Source organism: Peromyscus eremicus, chromosome 9 (assembly GCF_949786415.1).
Source record: "Peromyscus eremicus chromosome 9, PerEre_H2_v1, whole genome shotgun sequence".
In the NCBI taxonomy this organism is placed as follows: Eukaryota; Metazoa; Chordata; class Mammalia; order Rodentia; family Cricetidae; genus Peromyscus; species Peromyscus eremicus.
The window spans coordinates 70,552,004-70,570,211 of NC_081425.1; the positions used below are offsets into that span (position 1 = coordinate 70,552,004).

Below are 18,208 nucleotides of genomic sequence, written 5' to 3' on the forward strand. Positions count from 1 at the left end.
CTGGCTGTTAACTGATTGTTTGTCTATTGTTAGTCTCCCTGCTCAGCAGTTGTAAGGGAAGTAGCTGAAATGCCCAATCAGCCCTTTATTCTTCCGTCTCTGCTTCCTTCCACCTTTCTGTCTAGGAAACCAATGTTTCCTGCTTAGCCTATAGGGATGGGCACTTTCTGAAGTGTCGCTCAATTCTAGAATCATGTCTATTAAGATCTTTAGTGACTGAGGGTGTAGTATTGTCGTAGAGTGCTTGCTTAGCATGCTTTAGGCCCTGAATTGGACCCACAGCACCACCATTCCTAAAAAAGAAAGAAGGTCATAGATGGGGTCTCTCCTCTTATTTCCCTTTTCTCACTATGTCTCTTGTGATAGCTATCCTTTTTTAAATAAGATATTTATTTACTTTAATTTAGGTGCATGAGTGTTTTGCCTGAATGTATGTAATGCACCACATGAGTGAATTGCCTGAGGAAGACAGAAGAGGGATTCAGATCCTCTGGAACTGGAGTTACAATGATTAGCTACCATGTAGGTACTGAGAATCAAACCCTAGTCTCCAGTAAGAGTAGCCTCAGTGCTTTTAACTGCTGAGCCATGTAATGAGTATTCTTGGTTGTCAACTTGACATCTGTGGGAAGAGAGAATCTCAAATGAGGAACTGACTTGATCAAAGTGGCCTAGGGACATGTCTGTGGGACATTTTATTATTATTATTTAATTGATGAGGAGAGCTGAGGCCACCATGGGTGGTACTACCCTTGGGCAGGTGGGCCTGGGATGTATAAGAAAATTGGCTGATGCCGGGCGGTGGTGGCGCACGCCTTTAATTCCAGCACTTGGGAGGCAGAGCCAGGCGGATCTCTGTGAGTTCGAGGCCAGCCTGGTCTCCAAAGTGAGTTCCAGGAAAGGCGCAAAGCTACACAGAGAAACCCTGTCTCGAAAAAAGAAAAGAAAAAAAAAAAAAAAGAAAAAAAGAAAGTTGGCTGAGCAGAAGCAGGAAGGCAGCCAGTAAGCAGCATTCCTCTATTGTTTCTATCTTGGCTTCCCGAGATGATAGACCTGTAAGAGGAAATAAACCCTTTCTTTCCCAAGTTGTTTTGGTCCAGTTTCTCTCTCTCTCTCTCATCCCAATCAAAGTTTCCCCTCCCTCCTCTCCTCCCATTCCCTCTCCTCCACCCCCCAATCCACTCCTCCTCTATTTCTGTTCAGAAAGGGGCAGGCTTCCCATGGTGTCAACAAAGCATGGCATATCAAGTTGCCGTAAGACTAAACGCCTCCCCTTGTATTAAGGCTGGGCAAGGCAATCCAGTATGAGGAATTGGTTCCCAAGAGCCAGCCAAAGCATTTGGGATAGCCCCTGCTCCCAATGTTAGGAGTCCCACAAATAGACCAAGCTACACAGCTGTCACATATATGTAGAGGGCCTAGGTCAGTCCCATGCAGGCTCCCTGGTTGTTGGTTCAGACTCTGTGAGTTCCTGAGTCAGGTTAGTTGTTTCTGTGGATTTTCTTGTGATGTCCTTGATCCCTCTGGTTCCTACAATCCTTCTTCCCTCTCTTCTGGAGGATTCTTTCAGCTCGGCCTAATGTTTGGCTTTGGGTTTCTGCATCTGCTTCTATCACTTACTGGATGAAGGCTCTCTGATGATGACTGGGGTAGTCACCAATCTGAACAGAGATGGCCAGTTCAGGCTACGTATCCACTATTGCTAGGAGTCATAGCTGGGATCATCCTTGCAGATTTGTGAGAGTCTCCCTTGCATCAGGTTTCTACCTGACCCCAAAATGCCCGCCTTTCCAGTCATCACTTTCAGAACTCTCCCCCCATGTCCACCCTACAACCTGATCCCTCAACTTCCCATGTATCCCCACCACTAGTCTACCAGGACCACTCTTGGGCATATACCCAAAGGATGTTCAATCACACAAGGACACTTGCTCAACTATGTTCATAGCAGCTTTATTCGTAATAGCCAGAACCTGAAAACAACCTACATGCCCCTCAACCGAAGAATGGATAAAGAAAATGTGGTACATATACACAATGGAGTATTACTCAGCTGTTAAAAACAATGACATCAGGAAATTTGAAGGCTAATGGATGGAACTAGAAAAAAAGCATCCTGAATGAGGTAACCCAGACCCAGAAAGACAAACATGATCTGTACTCACTCTAAGTGGCTATTAGCTGTAAGTAAAGAATAACCACGCTACAATCTACAGACCCAGAGAGGCTAGGTAACAAGGAGGGCCCAAGGAAGGGGGGGGGGCTTGGAATGGATCTCCCCGGGAAGGGGAAATAGAACAGTTTTATTTTTTCTTAAATCACAGCAACATAAAGTAAAATATACAACCCATTCTAGTAACCTTGCATAGCCACTTCTTTTAGATTTTTGAGGTCTTGTTGCTAGGGACAGCAAACTCATCTCCTTTCTCTATACAGAGATTTTCATTGAGACTGGGAATTGATGTGGGTGGTACTGCACACCAGGGATGTATTTATACACTTGTTCTACACACACACACACACACACACACACACACACACACACACACACATTTATCTCTCACAGTCAGGCTTATTTTTGGCATTTAATATTTAATAGGTGGGACCCAAGATTGCTAGACATTTAGAAATTGTGCAGAGTACTTCCACAGTGAGGGGCATTCTTGTACTTACAACTTTGAATGATTCTGCCAGTCTTTCATGTTTATTAAAAATCCACTGAAATGACTATTTATCTTTAGGGGTTTTTGTTTGTTTATTTTTAATTTAGAGACAAATGTTCCTTAAGTAACCTGGGTGGAATTTGGGATCCTCCTGCTGTACCCTCTAAAATCCCTGAAATTATAGGGGTGTGAGTGGTTTAAATATGAAATAGACTTTTTTTCCCACCTTGTGTTTATGAGTGTTTTGCCTCCATGTACGTGCATGCCGGGTGCTTTCGAGCATCATTGGTAACTGGAATTACCAATGACTGTGTGGCACGATTTGGGTTCTGGGAACTGAACCTGGGTCTTCTGCAAAAACAAGTTCTCTTAATTTCTGAGCTATCAGAGGCAGGTGGATCTCTGTGAGTTAGAGGCCAGCCTGGTCTACATAGTGAGTTCCAGGACAGCCAGGGCTACATAGAGAGACCTTCTCTCAAAGCAAAACAAAACTCCCAAAACAAACAAAAATGTTTATTATCCCAGGTATTTTGTCACAGTAACAAAAAGATATCCAAAATGATGGCTCAGTTACCATGGGTGGAGTTAACTCTATGATCTTCCTGCCTGAGCCTTCTGAGTACTGGGATTAAACGTGTGTGTGCCACCATTCCGGAAGGATCATAGCTTCAGTTGACAAGCTCCTGACTCTATTGCTTTTGGCCTGGGGCAAAGCAGTTCATGGATGGGGTGGGGTGGGGTGGCAATCACTGGCAGAGGAAACTGTTCACTTCCAGGGTGGATGGGAGGAAAGAAGAGGGAGAGAAGGGATCTGACTTTCATAGTCTCTTCAAGGGCACACTTTCAAGAGATTTAACCACCTCCCCCTAGCTGGCCCAAACTGGCAGTCATGCTTTTAGCACATAAGCCTTGGGGGATTTTTAAGATAGATAATACCGTCAGAACATGACTGTATTGGGTAGGGATGCAGCATAGTTAGTAAAGCTGGCCTGGCCCTGAGTATGAATCAGGGGAAACGAACAAACCAACCCGGGCGTGGTTCGCACAAGCCTGCAATCCCAGCATTGGCGATTACACTCCCCGCAGCAGTCCCGCCCTCAGCCCCGCCCAGGTCACTGCCCCGCCCCGCCCACAGCCCAGCCTCTCCCTTGCGCCTCCGTGGGGTGCTGGTGTCCTTCCAGTTCCCTGTTTCCAACCTCTCCACTGGCTGACCCAGGCCGATTTCTGCTTCCTGTTGCGGCGAACCAACGCGCCCCTCCTTGTGCACAGCTTTTCCAGTCCTGAGCGCAGGTAGAGCCCTGGCTGAGACCTGTGTGGATGGACTCTGGGAAGGGCGAGCGCAGTGCAGCCGCCGCCTAGTCCTTCCGGGCGCCCTGAGGGGTGTGTGTGTGTGTGTGTGTGTGTGTGTGTGTGTGTGTGTGTGTGTGTGTGTGTGTGTGTGTGTGTGTGTGTGTGTGTGTGTGTGTGTGTGTGTGTGTGTGTGTGTGTGTGTGTGTGTGTGTGTGTGTGTCTGGGAAGGGCCTCCGGGCGTCCTGAGGGTGTGTGTGTGTGTGTGTGTGTGTGTGTGTGTGTGTGTGTCTGGGAAGGGCCTCCGGGCGAGCGCAGTGCAGCCGCCGCCTAGTCCTTCCGGGCGTCCTGAGGGTGTGTGTGTGTGTGTGTGTGTGTGTGTGTGTGTGTGTCCTGAGGGTGTGTGTGTGTGTGTGTGTGTGTGTGTGTGTGATGGGGGGTGCTGGGGGGCAGGTGCCTTTGGCCTTAAGTGTGTGTGTGTGTGTGTGTGTGTGTGTGTGTGTGTGTGATGGGGGGTGCTGGGGGGCAGGTGCCTTTGGCCTTAAGTGCTCCTAGAAGGAATGAGTGTCACAAACGAGGGGTGTTGTGAGCGCTGTTAGCCACAGAATCTCTCTAGATTGTCCACCACGCTTAACAGAGAGGTGGACGCTAAGGTGCTAACATAGCAGGCCTTCACGACCTCCTGAGACCAGGATAACGTCTGAAGTATGGCCCCAGTTGTGAGGCCAGAGAAAAGGGGCGGGAGGTAGAAGTGGAGGCAGATATACATACTTGTATATTAACAGAAAGTGAATGCTCGTATAGAACTGCCCATAGCAGTTGTCTCTGGGACGTCGGGGAAGAACGTCTAAGTTTTACGATTTGGTTCATCTGAATCTCCATAAACTCCAGGGAGAAGAAAAATTAACATGTCTTTGTTTTTCTGTTAACTTAATTTTTATTTTTTAAGAACTTGTGTTTTTCAGTCTTGGATTATGTGGTTGGATGGTGTGGTTGTGTATGTCTTTAATCCTAGCACTGGGGAGGCAGAGGCAGGTGGTTCTCTGTGAGTTGAAGGCCAGCCTGGTCTATATCATAGTTCCAGGTCAGCCAGACCTACAGAGTGAGGCCTTGTCTCAACAACAAATAAATAAACAAACAAGTAAATAAATAAAATATAGGATTAATTCTGAGATTCATTATTACTCCTTGTGTGGGGGGTGTACGTGTGTATACATGCTTGTGTGTATATACAAGAGTATAAACAAGTACAGAGACTGAAGGGCACGTCAGGTGTTGTACGCTATGGCTTCCCATCTTACTTTGGTAGGCTGGCTGGCCAGCTTGCTGTACGAATCCTCCTGTAGACACTTGATCAGCTGACCTATCTTCCTAGCTCCTCACCCCTTTTGGACAAAATCTCCTATATTTCAGGGTGGCTTTGATCTTTTAACCTCCTAGGTAGCCAAGGATGACCTTGAACTCCTGATCCTCCTGCCTCTGCCTCAAGTGCTGAGAGGACAGGTGTGTGCCACACACGCCCTTATTGCTGTCCCCCGGACCCCCAGTACAGAGACAGGAGGGGAATAAGCCGGACACATTTTCTTTTGAGGAAGGGTGTGTCCCTGTAGCTCCCATGGACCTGGAATTTGCTGTGCAGCCAGGCTGGTCTTTCTTATGCCCTCCTCTTCAGCTGGGATTCCAGGCAGGTCACCACCAGGCCAGGCTTTCTTTTCCCTCTAAGCCTTACCTTTTCCCCACCTTGTTCTCTTAGAATTCACCCTGGATGAATGAAAAAGGGGGGGGGGGGACGACAAAAAGATGACTCAGTGGCTGAAAGTCTTTGCTGTGTGATCCTGACCGCCTGAGTTCACTCCCTGATCCCACGGTGGTAGGAGAGAACCAATTCCCAAGGGTTGTCCTTTGACCTCACACATGCTGTGACACATGTGCCTGAACTTATACACCTCTCCCTACAACACATTCATACACATGCACACACGCAATGATAATTATTAATAATAATCCATAATCTAATTTTAAAAAGAAATAAAAATATTGCTTGTTCTTTGCCTATCACTGGCACAGATGAATATGGAGTTGGTATGTTTCTAATGTAACTCACCACCTGTTCTTTCCCTCTAGGCATATGTTGGTTGTGCTGAAGCTATGGAGAAACTCTGTGGGCGTGTGCCTGTCCACTCAGACATCCTCTCCTTGGAGAACCAATGCCTGACCATGCTCCCTGACCTCCAGCCCCTGAAAAAACTACATGGACATACATCTGTCCATCCAGACATCCTCTCCTTGGAGAACCGGTGCCTGACCATGCTCCCTGACCTCCAGCCCCTGGAAAAACTACATGGACATACATCTGTCCATCCAGACATTCTCTCCTTGGAGAACCGGTGCCTGACCATGCTTTCTGACTTCCAACCCCTGGAGAAACTGCATGGAAATACATCTGTCCACCCAGACATCCTCTCCTTGGAGAACCGGTGCCTGTCTATACTTCCTGACCTCCAACCCCTGGAAAAACTACATGGACATATGTCTAGTCACTCAGACATCCTGTCTTTGGAGAACCGATGTCTGGCTACCCTATCCACTGTAAAGAGCACTGTCTCTACCAGCCCCTTGCTTCATGTATCTCACAAGATGCAAGCTGATGTGTGTAGCCCGCACACTAGCAGTTGTCTGTTCCCCAAGCCTCCTTCAAAGAAGGTTCCGTGTTTCTCTGACAATCTAGACCTTCCAACTTGTTCCAGGGCTCCGAAATCCATCTCTGCTACTACTCAAGTTCAAGAAGTAGCTTTGGTAATTGTTTTTGGATGCTGATCTTGACTCTAGCAGAATCTGTTTTGTTGTTATCACTAGATTTCAGTGCCTTAGTTTCCTTCTCTGATGACCTGTGTCTAGGGACTTTCTTTTCTCAGAGCATTTTTGGTATCAGCCTTTTGGTTCTTTTGGACAGTTCTAGGAACTGAACTCATAGGCATGCACATGGTGGGTAGGTGCTCTACTACTGAACTACATCTCCAGTCTCTCATGGCCTTTTCTGAGTTAGTCTTTACCTTGGGGCTGTCCTCACTGGCATCTTTATTCTTATCAAGTATCTAGGACAGAGATTCTAGGTCCTTGTCTTTAAGAAAGCCTCTGATCGGGAAGAACGGCAGCATAATTATTACAACAGAGTTAGCTGGGTGCGTCCAAGGTTACACACGCAGTATATCTACTATGTCAGAACTCACTTCCTTGTATACTTGTGTGCTAACCCATGTCCATTCAACAGATCCATATAAGCACATTTAGTATGTAGATCAGAATTGGCAGACAGGAACACATTTTCTCTGTGAACACTTGGGGGAAAGTTTACCTGAATCGTATGGTATCTCTGTTAATTATGAAGTATGCAGCCTTAGGCAAAACGAGTATCCCCTTTGGCGCTTTAATTTCCCCATCTTTCAAATCAAGCCAGTAAAGTTCTGGTTCAAAGTACAACTGCTGTTACCCTACTGAGATTTAGGGCTTTGGAATTTGTAGAGTCAAACATAACATTATTCCCTTGAATTTTCCAACATTCACTACCACAGGAGGTGGTAGTGAATGAAGAAGCTCTTTACTTATGGGGGATTGATATGGGGCTTGACATTCTTCTGACTCAGAAAACACCGCACTGCATTTAGAAGGTATATGGGCGGCCTTGGGTTCCCAGACTGGCAGTCATGTGATGGCAGTGTGGAAGTGCTGGTAGCCATGTGTGTGTGTGTGTGTGTGTGTGTGTGTGTGTGTGTGTGTGTGTGTGTGTTCGCGCGCAGGGGAGGGGGCGGGGTCACAGGTGACGATTGCGGTTCAGAATGGGATGTTTCCATGAGATAAACACATTATCTTACAGGCAGTGGGGAGTTTCCCCACACCCAGTTCAACCATGTCAGATATCAGAGAGAGACAGCACCAGCAAGCATGCAAAGCCAGAGCAGAAGCAAAAGACATTACAGGGTCTGTGGTCTCGGAGGCCTTGCCTACCCAAGAATTATCCCCCAGAGGGTTGCCTCCTGGCAGGGTGACACACTGAACCTCAGTCGTCACCTGTTGTGCCCTGCGCGCTTCCCCCGCACCCCCAAACATGGCTACCAGCAGGGAAGATTGCAGAGCATCTGGGCAAAAATCTTAGAAGCCTGAATAGAGTAAGTCAGTGTGAAAAAGAGTACCGGGCTAGAGACAGGGCAGACCCGTGGGGAGTGCAGGCAGGGGGTTTATTAGTTTAGAGATGTGGACCTTCCCTGTCTCTGGGAGACACTTCCCCGATCCCGCTTTGAGGGCTGTGAGCACACGATGTGATTTGTAACTGCCATTGTTTCTAGGGTCAGTGGCGCTTCTCAGAAGACAAGAAAGTGCAGGAAGAGAAGGAGAGAGCACAAGTCCAAATGCCTCTCTATAGTCTAAGCCTGGGAGAGGAAGAGGAGCTGGATGCACCAGTCCTGAAACTCACATCTGGAGACTCGGAATCTTATCCCGAAACCACTGACCGGGTCCTCCAGGAAAAGAAGGTAAAACCTGGGAGGTTGGTGGTGGAGGGAATGGTGAGGATGGAGACTGGAACCGGGGCTTCTCCCTAGGAAGGTGGCAGAGGGGACATGATCCTGTTCTTATTTCCTACTTCTTTTTTGTTTGTTTGTTTTGTTGTGTTTTTTTTTTTTTTGAGACAGGGTTTCTCTGTGTAGCTTTGGAGCCTGTCCTGGATCTCGCTCTGTAGACCAGGCTCGCCTCGAACTCACAGAGATCCGCCTGGCTCTGCCTCCCGAGTGCTGGGATTAAAGGTGTGCGCCACCACCGCCCAGCTGTTTCCTACTTCTTAATTCAGTTGTCCAACCTGTCAGTTGAATAGACGTCTCTCTGAACCTGGAGTCCATTCTTTCTGTTTTTTTTTTTTTTTGTTTTTGTTTTTGTTAATGCCTGTTAAGTATTTGTCTGCATGTGTAGACATGCACGGTGTGTCTTGTGCTTGTGGAGGTCAGAAAGGATCTCAGATCCCTCTCCGTATGATGGCACATGACTTTCAGTCCGAGTGCATGGGAGGCAGAGGCGGATGGATCTCTGGGAGTTTGAAGCCAGCCTCGTCTATAATACTGAGTTCTAGCTAGGGCCACAAACTAAGACTCTGCCTCCTCCCCCTAAAAAAATGTTGCATCCTCTGGAGCTGGAGTTAAAGGAAGTCATGAGCCACCATGTGGGTCCTAGGAACTAAACCTGGGTCCTCTGCAAGGGCAGCAAGTGCTCTTAACCACCGAGGCGTCTCCCCAACCCCTCTGTCCTTGATTGCACATGCTGGTCTGTGTAGATCCTTATTTACTCCCCCTTTCTTCTGTGTTGCCCAATTCTTAGATGGCTCTCTTGACCTTACTATGCTCTGCCCTGGCCTCACATATAAATGTCAAAGATGCATCTGACCCTACCCGGGCATCCATCCTTGAAGTCTGTAGTGAGCTGGCCCCCTTGGAACCTGAGTTCATCCTGAAGGTATTGTGGTATGAAGGAATGGGGAGAAGAGGGAAACTGGGAGATATTAATGTGGTTATGATATGAAGAGCTGGTAACTGGCTCCTTGTAGGGGTGGAAAGCATGTTTGCTCAGGAAGGGAGCAAGATGTCTGAGTGAGTCTGGGACCTAATCCCCGGGGTTCTGTGGAGTGGAGAACGGTGATATGGGGAAGGTATACTAGGATTGGGTTTGTACAAGATAAGTGCACAGTACTAGGCTGTGGGAGTCGTATTAACACGATGAAACTTGGATCTGGTTCCAAGACAGTAAAACACTTCCCCAAATATCGTGTGCGGAGTCGATAATGGCTGTTTCAGAAGCAGAGAAGAGGCATGTCCTAGGTTCATTCTGTTGCTGTGATAAGTCACTCTAACCAAAAGCAACTTACGGAGGGAAAGAGTTTTTTTTTTTTTTTCTTACACTTCCAGGTCACAATCCATCATTGAGGAAGGGTAGTGCAGGAACTTGAGGTAGGAACCACGGAAGAAGACTGCTTGCTAGCTTACACAGGCTCATGCTTAGCTTTCTTCCTTTTAATTTTTTTTTACTTTTATTTAATGTAACAAGAATATGCATATGTATATGTAGACATAGAGCTCAAAGGATTGCCACAAAATATTGTTTAATCTGGCTAATTAGCTCCTGAAACAGAACATCACCACAGTCTCTCCCAGAACCTCCTGCAGACCCAGTCCCTGTCACTCCCTCCTTCAGTAAAAACAGCCAATGCCCTTAGAGAAGTGGCCCTGTAAGGAAAAAGAAGCCCTGAGTTGGATCCTCCTTGCTTGGGGGAAAGGGATGGGGCCGATTAGCATACTCCACTTCAAACACTGATTCTCAGTGTCACATATAGAGAGAATTATACTGTGGGCTTTTCTGGGGAAGGAGGGCAGTATTTTGCCAACATTGTAATGTTGATTCAGCTGAAGCTTGCTGTAGTTGTAAGGTAGACTATATACCACAGCTTATCTATGCTACACTTCAGTAGTGAATTATTTGTACTTCTAGGCCATCACAAATAATGTTGTTATGAACACACGTGCCATTTCAGTGTACACGTACAAGCATTTTTACTGTGTATTTTTGCACCAAGATTTAAAATTTCAGGTGCTGATCAACCATAATTCAAAAGTATTTATACCAATCCCAACTCTTTAACTAGCTTTCTTATACAGTCCAGGATGACCTGCCTAGGGATAGTGCCACCCATAGTGGGTGGGCCCTCCTTCACCAATTAGAAATTAAGACAAATCTCCCCCGAGCCATGCTCATGGGCCAGTCTGATCTAGGGTGGAAATGTTTTCTATGGGGCTTTGGAAGACAACAGGTTTAATCAGCATTTTGAGCCGTGGGTAAGCTTTTTTTTTTTTTTTTTTTTTTTTTTAAAGTTATAGTACTTTTACTTAGAAATAATCTCGATAGATAGTGAGTATCTGACTTACTATAATTTAGCATGATTCTGAGGCTGAAAGTCACCAACGAGACTTCAGAAACTGCCTTCAGGAAGATCGTAACTAGTTATCCGCTTGTTAATTTCTCTCTTAACTTCTTTACAACACATCTATGTTGCAATTGGTATGTTTTTGATAGATGCGGGCATGAAGGATCTTCCAAACAAAGTCTGGCTGACTTAGAAGATGGTCAGTAGACTAAGATGATGCTTGCGCTTTCTATTTTGTGGGTGTTGTGGGGTGCTCAGGAAAACCTCGGTTTTATGCTGACAGATTCAGTGAGCAAGCTAGTTTAGGGCATGGAGCTATGAGATAAGTGACCAGCATGCCAACCTTTTCACCCTCCACCCTAGGCATCTCTGTATGCTCGGCAGCAGCTTAACATCCGGGAATTAGCCAATGCAGTTTTGGCTATAGCTGCCTACTTGCCAGCCTGCCGCCCCCACGTGCGCCGGTATTACTCTGCCATTGTTCACCTGCCTTCCGACTGGATCCAAGTAGCCGAGTTCTATCAGGTATGGTGTCTAGTACCTTGCACTTTGACCTTCACGGTCTTTGCTTGTTTGTTTGTTTGTTTACTGTTTCCTTTGTTCGCTGAGGAGATTTTCAGAGTAGTCTCTTCCTCAGTTTTCATTCATCCAAGTGCCCAGAGGGAATATGTTTTCTCTGGAAGAGCCGAGTGGACTAATAAAATAGTGAGCCAAGGGCTGGACCAAAGTTTGAAAAAAAAAAAATTGACCTTATTCTGGACAGTCTTTATAATGATGACAGTGGGAGGTCGGGTCTCTTCTCTGCTGATCCCCTCTTTCCTCCACAGAGCCTGGCAGAAGGAGATGAGAAGAAGTTGGTGCCCCTGCCCGCCTGCCTCCGCGCTGCCATGACCGACAAATTTGCCCAGTTTGATGAGTACCAGCTAGCTAAGTACAATCCACGGAAACACCGAGCCAAGAAATGTCCTCGCCGGCCACCCCGCCCCCAAGTCAGTCTTTGCCTCAGCCCTGGGCCTGCGTTCACAGCGCCTTTTCTCTGGGAAGGGAGGGATATGGGAACATGATGAGCTTCGGGGCGCCAACGCTGAAGTATCTGCTATGTTCGTACATCAGAGAGCAAAGGAGCCAGAGAGGTCCAGATGACCGCGTGGAGCTGGGGCGAGAGAGAACAGGGTCACCCCCTGTGAACTCGCCTCCTAATTGGCAGAGATAGTCTTTCAGGGCTACTGGAACAGGAATCTCCAGGGGCAACTTCTGTTTCCCTGTTTGAAGACATTTCTCTTGTCCCCGTAGAAAACAGAACAACCATTTTCAGAGCGAGGGAGATGTTTTCCAAAGAGCCTTTGGCCCCTTAAAAACGAACAGATTATGGTGAGTCACTTGCTTGGGGGTTGTCTGTATGTGTGCACAATCCCTTCTGATTTAGAAGTTAATTAAAAAATTTCTAAAATTAATTTAAAAATTATTAATTTTTTATTTTTATATTTAGAAATTAATTTTTAAAAATTCCAGTAGCCAGTGTGGTAGACACATTACTTGTCTTTACCTGGGCATTCTCAGTTGTGATTATGTGGTTTGGTTTGGAGGGTAAAAGGATGGGATCTAAAAAATCTCTGTTGTTCTTGGTGTTATGCCTTGTTGACAGATGACATATCCAGTTGGATAAATGAATTTTAAAATGTTATAAAAGTATCTCCACACTCCATATAAAGTTTTTTTTTTTAAACTTTTTGTTTTATGGTACCTGTGTTTTGTCTGCACGTGTGTCTGGGTACCACATATATGCCTAGTGCTCTTAGAGGCCAGGAGAGGGCCCCTAAGATCCCTTGGGTTTAGAGTTACTGACATTTGTGAGTTACCATGTGGATGCTGGGAACTGAACCTAGGTCCTCTGGAAGAGCAGCCCGTGTTCTTAACCACTGAGCCATCTCTCCAGCCCCTCACAGAGGCTTTTCAAAACAAACAGATGCTGCCACTATAAGTTATAGGCTTATGATACAGATCAGAGTTGCCTTCCTTTTCCTTGTCTGAGAGAATAAGGAAATATGCTCTGTTTTTTTTTTTTTTTTTTTAAATAAGCCAATCATCCCATAGTAGCCCCTGATGGTTCAAATCTTATATAAATGAAACACAGGGACTCCCAGAAAGCTGTTGTCTTTTTCCCCCTTTATTATCTTTTGGAACCCGAAGAACTGTTAACTTTTGTTTCTGTTTCTGTTTCGAGCTCGTCTTTCATGCTGCCCATGCTGCCTTGCGTGCTTGGGACCTGTTGTGTAGTTCTTTTGCCTTAGCCTTCCTGGTTGCTGGGGCTGTAGGAGTGTTGATGCTGCAGTGTTGATGCTGCAGTGTGTAGCTGCAGTGTGTAGCTGCAGTGTTGATGCTGCAGTGTGTAGCTGCAGTGTTGATGCTGCAGTGTTGATGCTGCAGTGTGTAGCTGCAGTGTTGTTGCTGCAGTGTTGATGCTGCAGTGTGTAGCTGCAGTGTTGCTGCTGCAGTTTGTAGCTGCAATGTTGCTGCTACAGTGTGTAGCTGCAGTGTTGATGCTGCAGTGTTGATGCTGCAGTGTGTAGCTGCAGTGTTGATGCTGCAGTGTGTAGCTGCAGTGTTGATGCTGCAGTGTGGTTGCTGCAGTGTGTAGCTTCAGTGTGGTTGCTGCAGTGTGTAGCTTCAGTGTGGTTGCTGCAGTGTGTTGCTGCAGTGTTGTTGCTGCAGTGTGTTGCTGCAGTGTTGATGCTGCAGTGTTGCTGCTGCAGTGTGTAGCTGCAGTGTTGCTGCTGCAGTGTGTAGCTGCAGTGTTGATGCTGCAGTGTGTAGCTGCAGTGTGTAGCTGCAATGTTGATGCTGCAGTGTGTAGCTGCAGTGTTGTTGCTGCAGTGTTGCTGCTGCAGTGTTGTTGCTGCAGTGTTGCTGCTGCAGTGTTGTTGCTGCAGTGTTGATGCTGCAGTGTGTAGCTGCAGTGTTGCTGCTGCAGTGTTGCTGCTGCAGTGTGTAGCTGCAGTGTTGTTGCTACAGTGTTGCTGCTGCAGTGTGTAGCTGCAGTGTTGCTGCTGCAGTGTGTTGCTGCAGTGTTGATGCTGCAGTGTGTAGCTGCAGTGTTGATGCTGCAGTGTGTAGCTGCAGTGTGTAGCTTCAGTGTTGTTGCTGCAGTGTGTAGCTTCAGTGTTGTTGCTGCAGTGTGTTGCTGCAGTGTTGTTGCTGCAGTGTGTAGCTGCAGTGTTGATGCTGCAGTGTGTAGCTGCAATGTTGATGCTGCAGTGTGTAGCTGCAGTGTTGTTGCTGCAGTGTGTAGCTGCAGTGTTGATGCTGCAGTGTGTAGCTGCAGTGTTGATGCTGCAGTGTTGATGCTGTAGTGTTGATGCTGCAGTGTGTAGCTGCAGTGTTGTTGCTGCAGTGTGTAGCTGCAGTGTTGTTGCTGCAGTGTTGCTGCTGCAGTGTGTAGCTGCAGCTCTGTCCCTGGGTCCTCCTTCCTTCCTGCAGGTTTTCCCCTGCTGTTGCTATCCTCGATCCAAATTGGTTTTAGAGAATGAAATTGCCTCAGTGGTATATGATCGCTTTATGCTTTACTTCCTGATCTGGTGTGGCAGGCTTATGCTTTTATATCTGATACCCCGTGATCATGGATGAAACGATCTCTGGGGTGCTTGGGGCTGTTTCCACAGTTTGAAGCAGCTTACAACGCGGCGCCAGAGAAAAAAAGTCCGCCAAGGTTCACTCTGAAGAAGTTGGTAGAGCAACTGCACATCCATGAACCTGCCCAGCACGTCCAGGCCCTGCTGGGCTACAGGTGAGACACTGGATTTCAAGCACATTCCATTGCCGTGACCATCCCGGTTCATCCTCGGCTCTAACTGTGGCAGTTCTCGGTGCCAGCAGTGTGAGTTTCGGCAGACCACGGTGTGAGCCGAACTTTAGCTCATTTCTACTTTGGTTAGCTTTGGAATGATAGGTGCTTTCTTCCCTCTCCTAGGTACCCAGCCACCCTAGAGCTCTTTTCTCGGAGTCACCTCCCTGGGCCATGGGATTCTAGCAGAGCTGGGCAGCGGATGAAGCTCCAAAGGCCAGAGACCTGGGAGCGGGAGCTGAGCTTGCGGGGGAACAAAGCTTCTGTCTGGGAGGAACTCATAGGTAGGTGGCCTTGACCACCATGTTCCTTTCCCGTCTTCCCCGGTCACGTGTGGGAGATTTACACAAAATGGTGCAGTTGTTTTGCAATTTAATTTACATAACAGAAAATGATGGGAATTTTGAGGTTTGCTATTTACCATACCTCTGTGGACAGTGGAACTCGCTTTAAATAGTGTTGATGTCTTAGGTTGATCATTATTCCAGATATACTTAGATAATACACAAGTCTTCAGAAACACAGGACAAAAAAAGTGGTACCTCTTCCCTGTTTGTACCTGTATCAACATATCTGTAATTTATTCCAAACGAGGTAGGATTAGATCATGAGATGTTAGAACTTCTGTAGAAATTCATGTAGGACCTGGAAATTTTAATTATTTCCCAATACTGGTAAAAGAGAAAAAAAAAATCATATTGGGGAAGACCAAATTACCGGTCTTTTCTTTCTTCCTTTGTTGAATATTTTTAACTGTGAAAGGCTCTGTCATGCTTTCTTCTTTTAAAAGGGTTTATTTTATTGTGTGTTGCATGTGAGTGCAGGTGCCCTCAGAGACCAGAATTGGGCATCAGATACCCTAGAGTCGAGTTGTAGGAGTTCCTCTGCAAGAGCTGTCCTCACTATTGACTGCTGACTCACTCTCTTCAGCCCATTTTGAGGGCCTGGAAGATGGCCTAGTGGTTAAGAACATGTGTTGCTCTTCAAGAGGGGCTGGGTTTGATTCCCAGCACCCACATGGTGGCTCACAACCATCTGTAATTCCAGTCCTAGAGGATCTCATACTCTCTGCTGGCCTCCACAGGACCAGGCATGCCTGTGGTTCACAGACATACATGCAGGCAGAATACCCGTACACATAAAATAAATGAATGAATGAATGATTTTAAGAAGAAAAAGAAAGGCTCCATTCTCTATTTTATACACTTTTCCCTTTGCTTCATCTCTTGTCTTTGGAAATTTCTCTTTGTTGAAATGTATGTAACTTTAGACCTTAATGGAATTTTGTAGACATCCAATTTTGGAACTTGAGAAGCCCAAATGTCCTTTGCTAGCAGTTATATACTATACCCAGGGCAGCCTGAATTGCCTGGCTACTTATTATTCTCTCCGTGGGTGCCTCCGGTGATGTGTGTATCAGAATTACCTGGGAATTAAATGCCCACCCCCATCTGACAGCCTTGTTACCAATTCACAAGTTAAGATGTAGTGATGAAGGGACTTGGATGTGGTTAGGTGTGGTGATACACACTGATAGTGCTTGGGAAGCCGAGGCAGGAGGATGGCTAATTTGAGATCAGCCTGGAGACCCTGCCTCAAGCAGACAGCACAAACAAATAACCAAGAAGGATGTGGCGTTGGGCTGAGTCTATATGCATGTCTTTACTTCCTCCTTTTGGCTGAGAATCACTAACCCTGAAAATTTAAATTGTGACATTTACCTTGTTTGAGACTAATACCCATAGACTAAGTTCCCTATGGTTAGTTTCTTTTTTCAAATTTTTATTTTATTTATTTATTTTATATGTATAGATAGATGTCTTAGTTACTGTTCTGTTGCTGTGAAGAGACATCATGACCGAGGCAACTCTTATAAAATAAAGCATTTAATTGGGGACTTGCTTAAAGTTGTAGAGGTTTAGTCCATTATCATCATGGAGGGGAGCATGGCGGCGTGCATAGCTGGAGCAGTAGTTGTGAGGTATATCCTGATCTGCAGGCGGAGGGAGGGAGGGAGGGAGGGAGGGAGGGAGGGAGGGAGAGGGAGGGAGAGAGAGAGAGAGAGAGAGAGAGAGAGAGAGAGAGAGAGAGAGAGAGAGAGAAACTGGACCTGGCATGGGCTTTTGGAAACCTCAAGGCCCTCCCCCAGTGATACACTTCCTCCAACAAGGCCACACCTCCTAATCCTTACAATCCTTTCAAACAGCATTCAAATATATGAGTCTGTGGGGGCTCTACTTATTCAAACCATCACAGTGGGTGTTTTGCTTGCATGTATGTCTGTGAACCACGTTTGTGCTTGATGCCTGAAAACGCCAGAAGAGGGCATTGGATCTCCTTGGACCGGAGTTACAGATGGTTGTGAGCCATTGTGGGTGCTGGGAATTGAACCCAGGTCCCCAGGAAGAGCAGCCAGTGCAAAGTGCTGAGCCATCTCTCCAGCCCTCCTTTTTTATTTTGCGATAGAGTTTCTTCATATTGTCGAGGCGGTCATAGTTTTCCCCCTGCTGAGATTGGAGGCAGGCACCTAGCCCTAAAGGCACTTACTTTCATTCTCTTCTTCTCCCCTCCCCTCCCCTTTTGAGAACGTCTACCTGTGTAATCCAGGCTTGTCTCAAACTGGAAATCTTTATTCTTCAGGCTCCCCAGTGCTGAGATTTTGTCTCCATGTGTGGTCACCTAGAGTGTTCACCAAGGACAGAACATTGGTCGAGCTGGATATGGTGCTCACACCTATAATCCCACTGACTTCGGTCCATAACCAAACAACTGTTTTCTTTTTTTTAATTTATTAATCTGATAAAAAGTAATTTTTATTTTTTGAAATTAAAATATAATTGCAGGGTTTCCCCTTTTCCCTTTCCTTGCTCCAACTCTTTCCATGTACTGACCCCTTGCTGTCTCTCAAATTCATGGCCCTTACTTCTTTGTTATATTCCTAAATATAGAAACACAACCTGCTCTGTCTGTATAAAGTAACCTGTGCGTACATGATTTCCTCTGTAGAGGACCTGAGTTCAGTTCGAAGCACCCACATCAGGTGGCTCACAGCCACCTGTAACTCCAGCTCCAGGGGATACTATATCCTCTTCCGGCCTCTGTGTGCAAACAAGTGGTATACACTCCCCACACAGACTTATACATGTACATGAATAAAAATAATTTTTAAAAGAAAAGAAATGGTATACACCTTCAATCTCAGAACTCAGGAGGCTGAGGCAGGTGAATCTCTGAGTTTGAGGCCAGCCTGGTCTACAGAGTGAGTTCCAGGACAGCCAGGACTCCACAAGGAGACCTGGTCTTGAAAAACAAACAAACAAAAAAACCCATGAAAAACAAAAAAAAGGAAAGAAAAAGAAACTACACTATCTATTTGCTTGGGGGGCACTGTGTGGAAGGTCAGAGGACAGCTTGCTGTAGTCAGTTCTCCCCTTCCATCAAGTGGATGGAAAAAAG

At 46.3% G+C, this 18,208-nt stretch overlaps 1 protein-coding gene across 1 annotated transcript in view; it reads left to right on the top strand.

Annotated features, from left to right (window-relative positions):
* The first annotated feature begins 3,822 nt into the window (after positions 1-3,822).
* Positions 3,823-18,208, top strand: part of Tep1 (telomerase associated protein 1) — a 48,195-nt gene continuing 33,809 nt past the window's right edge. The window contains 9 exon segments of the mRNA XM_059273709.1: positions 3,823-3,953; positions 6,075-6,746; positions 8,294-8,479; positions 9,315-9,449; positions 11,275-11,436; positions 11,739-11,900; positions 12,205-12,282; positions 14,571-14,695; positions 14,879-15,036. Coding sequence (XP_059129692.1) covers positions 6,099-6,746; positions 8,294-8,479; positions 9,315-9,449; positions 11,275-11,436; positions 11,739-11,900; positions 12,205-12,282; positions 14,571-14,695; positions 14,879-15,036 — 1,654 coding nt within the window. The 5' untranslated portion in view covers positions 3,823-3,953; positions 6,075-6,098.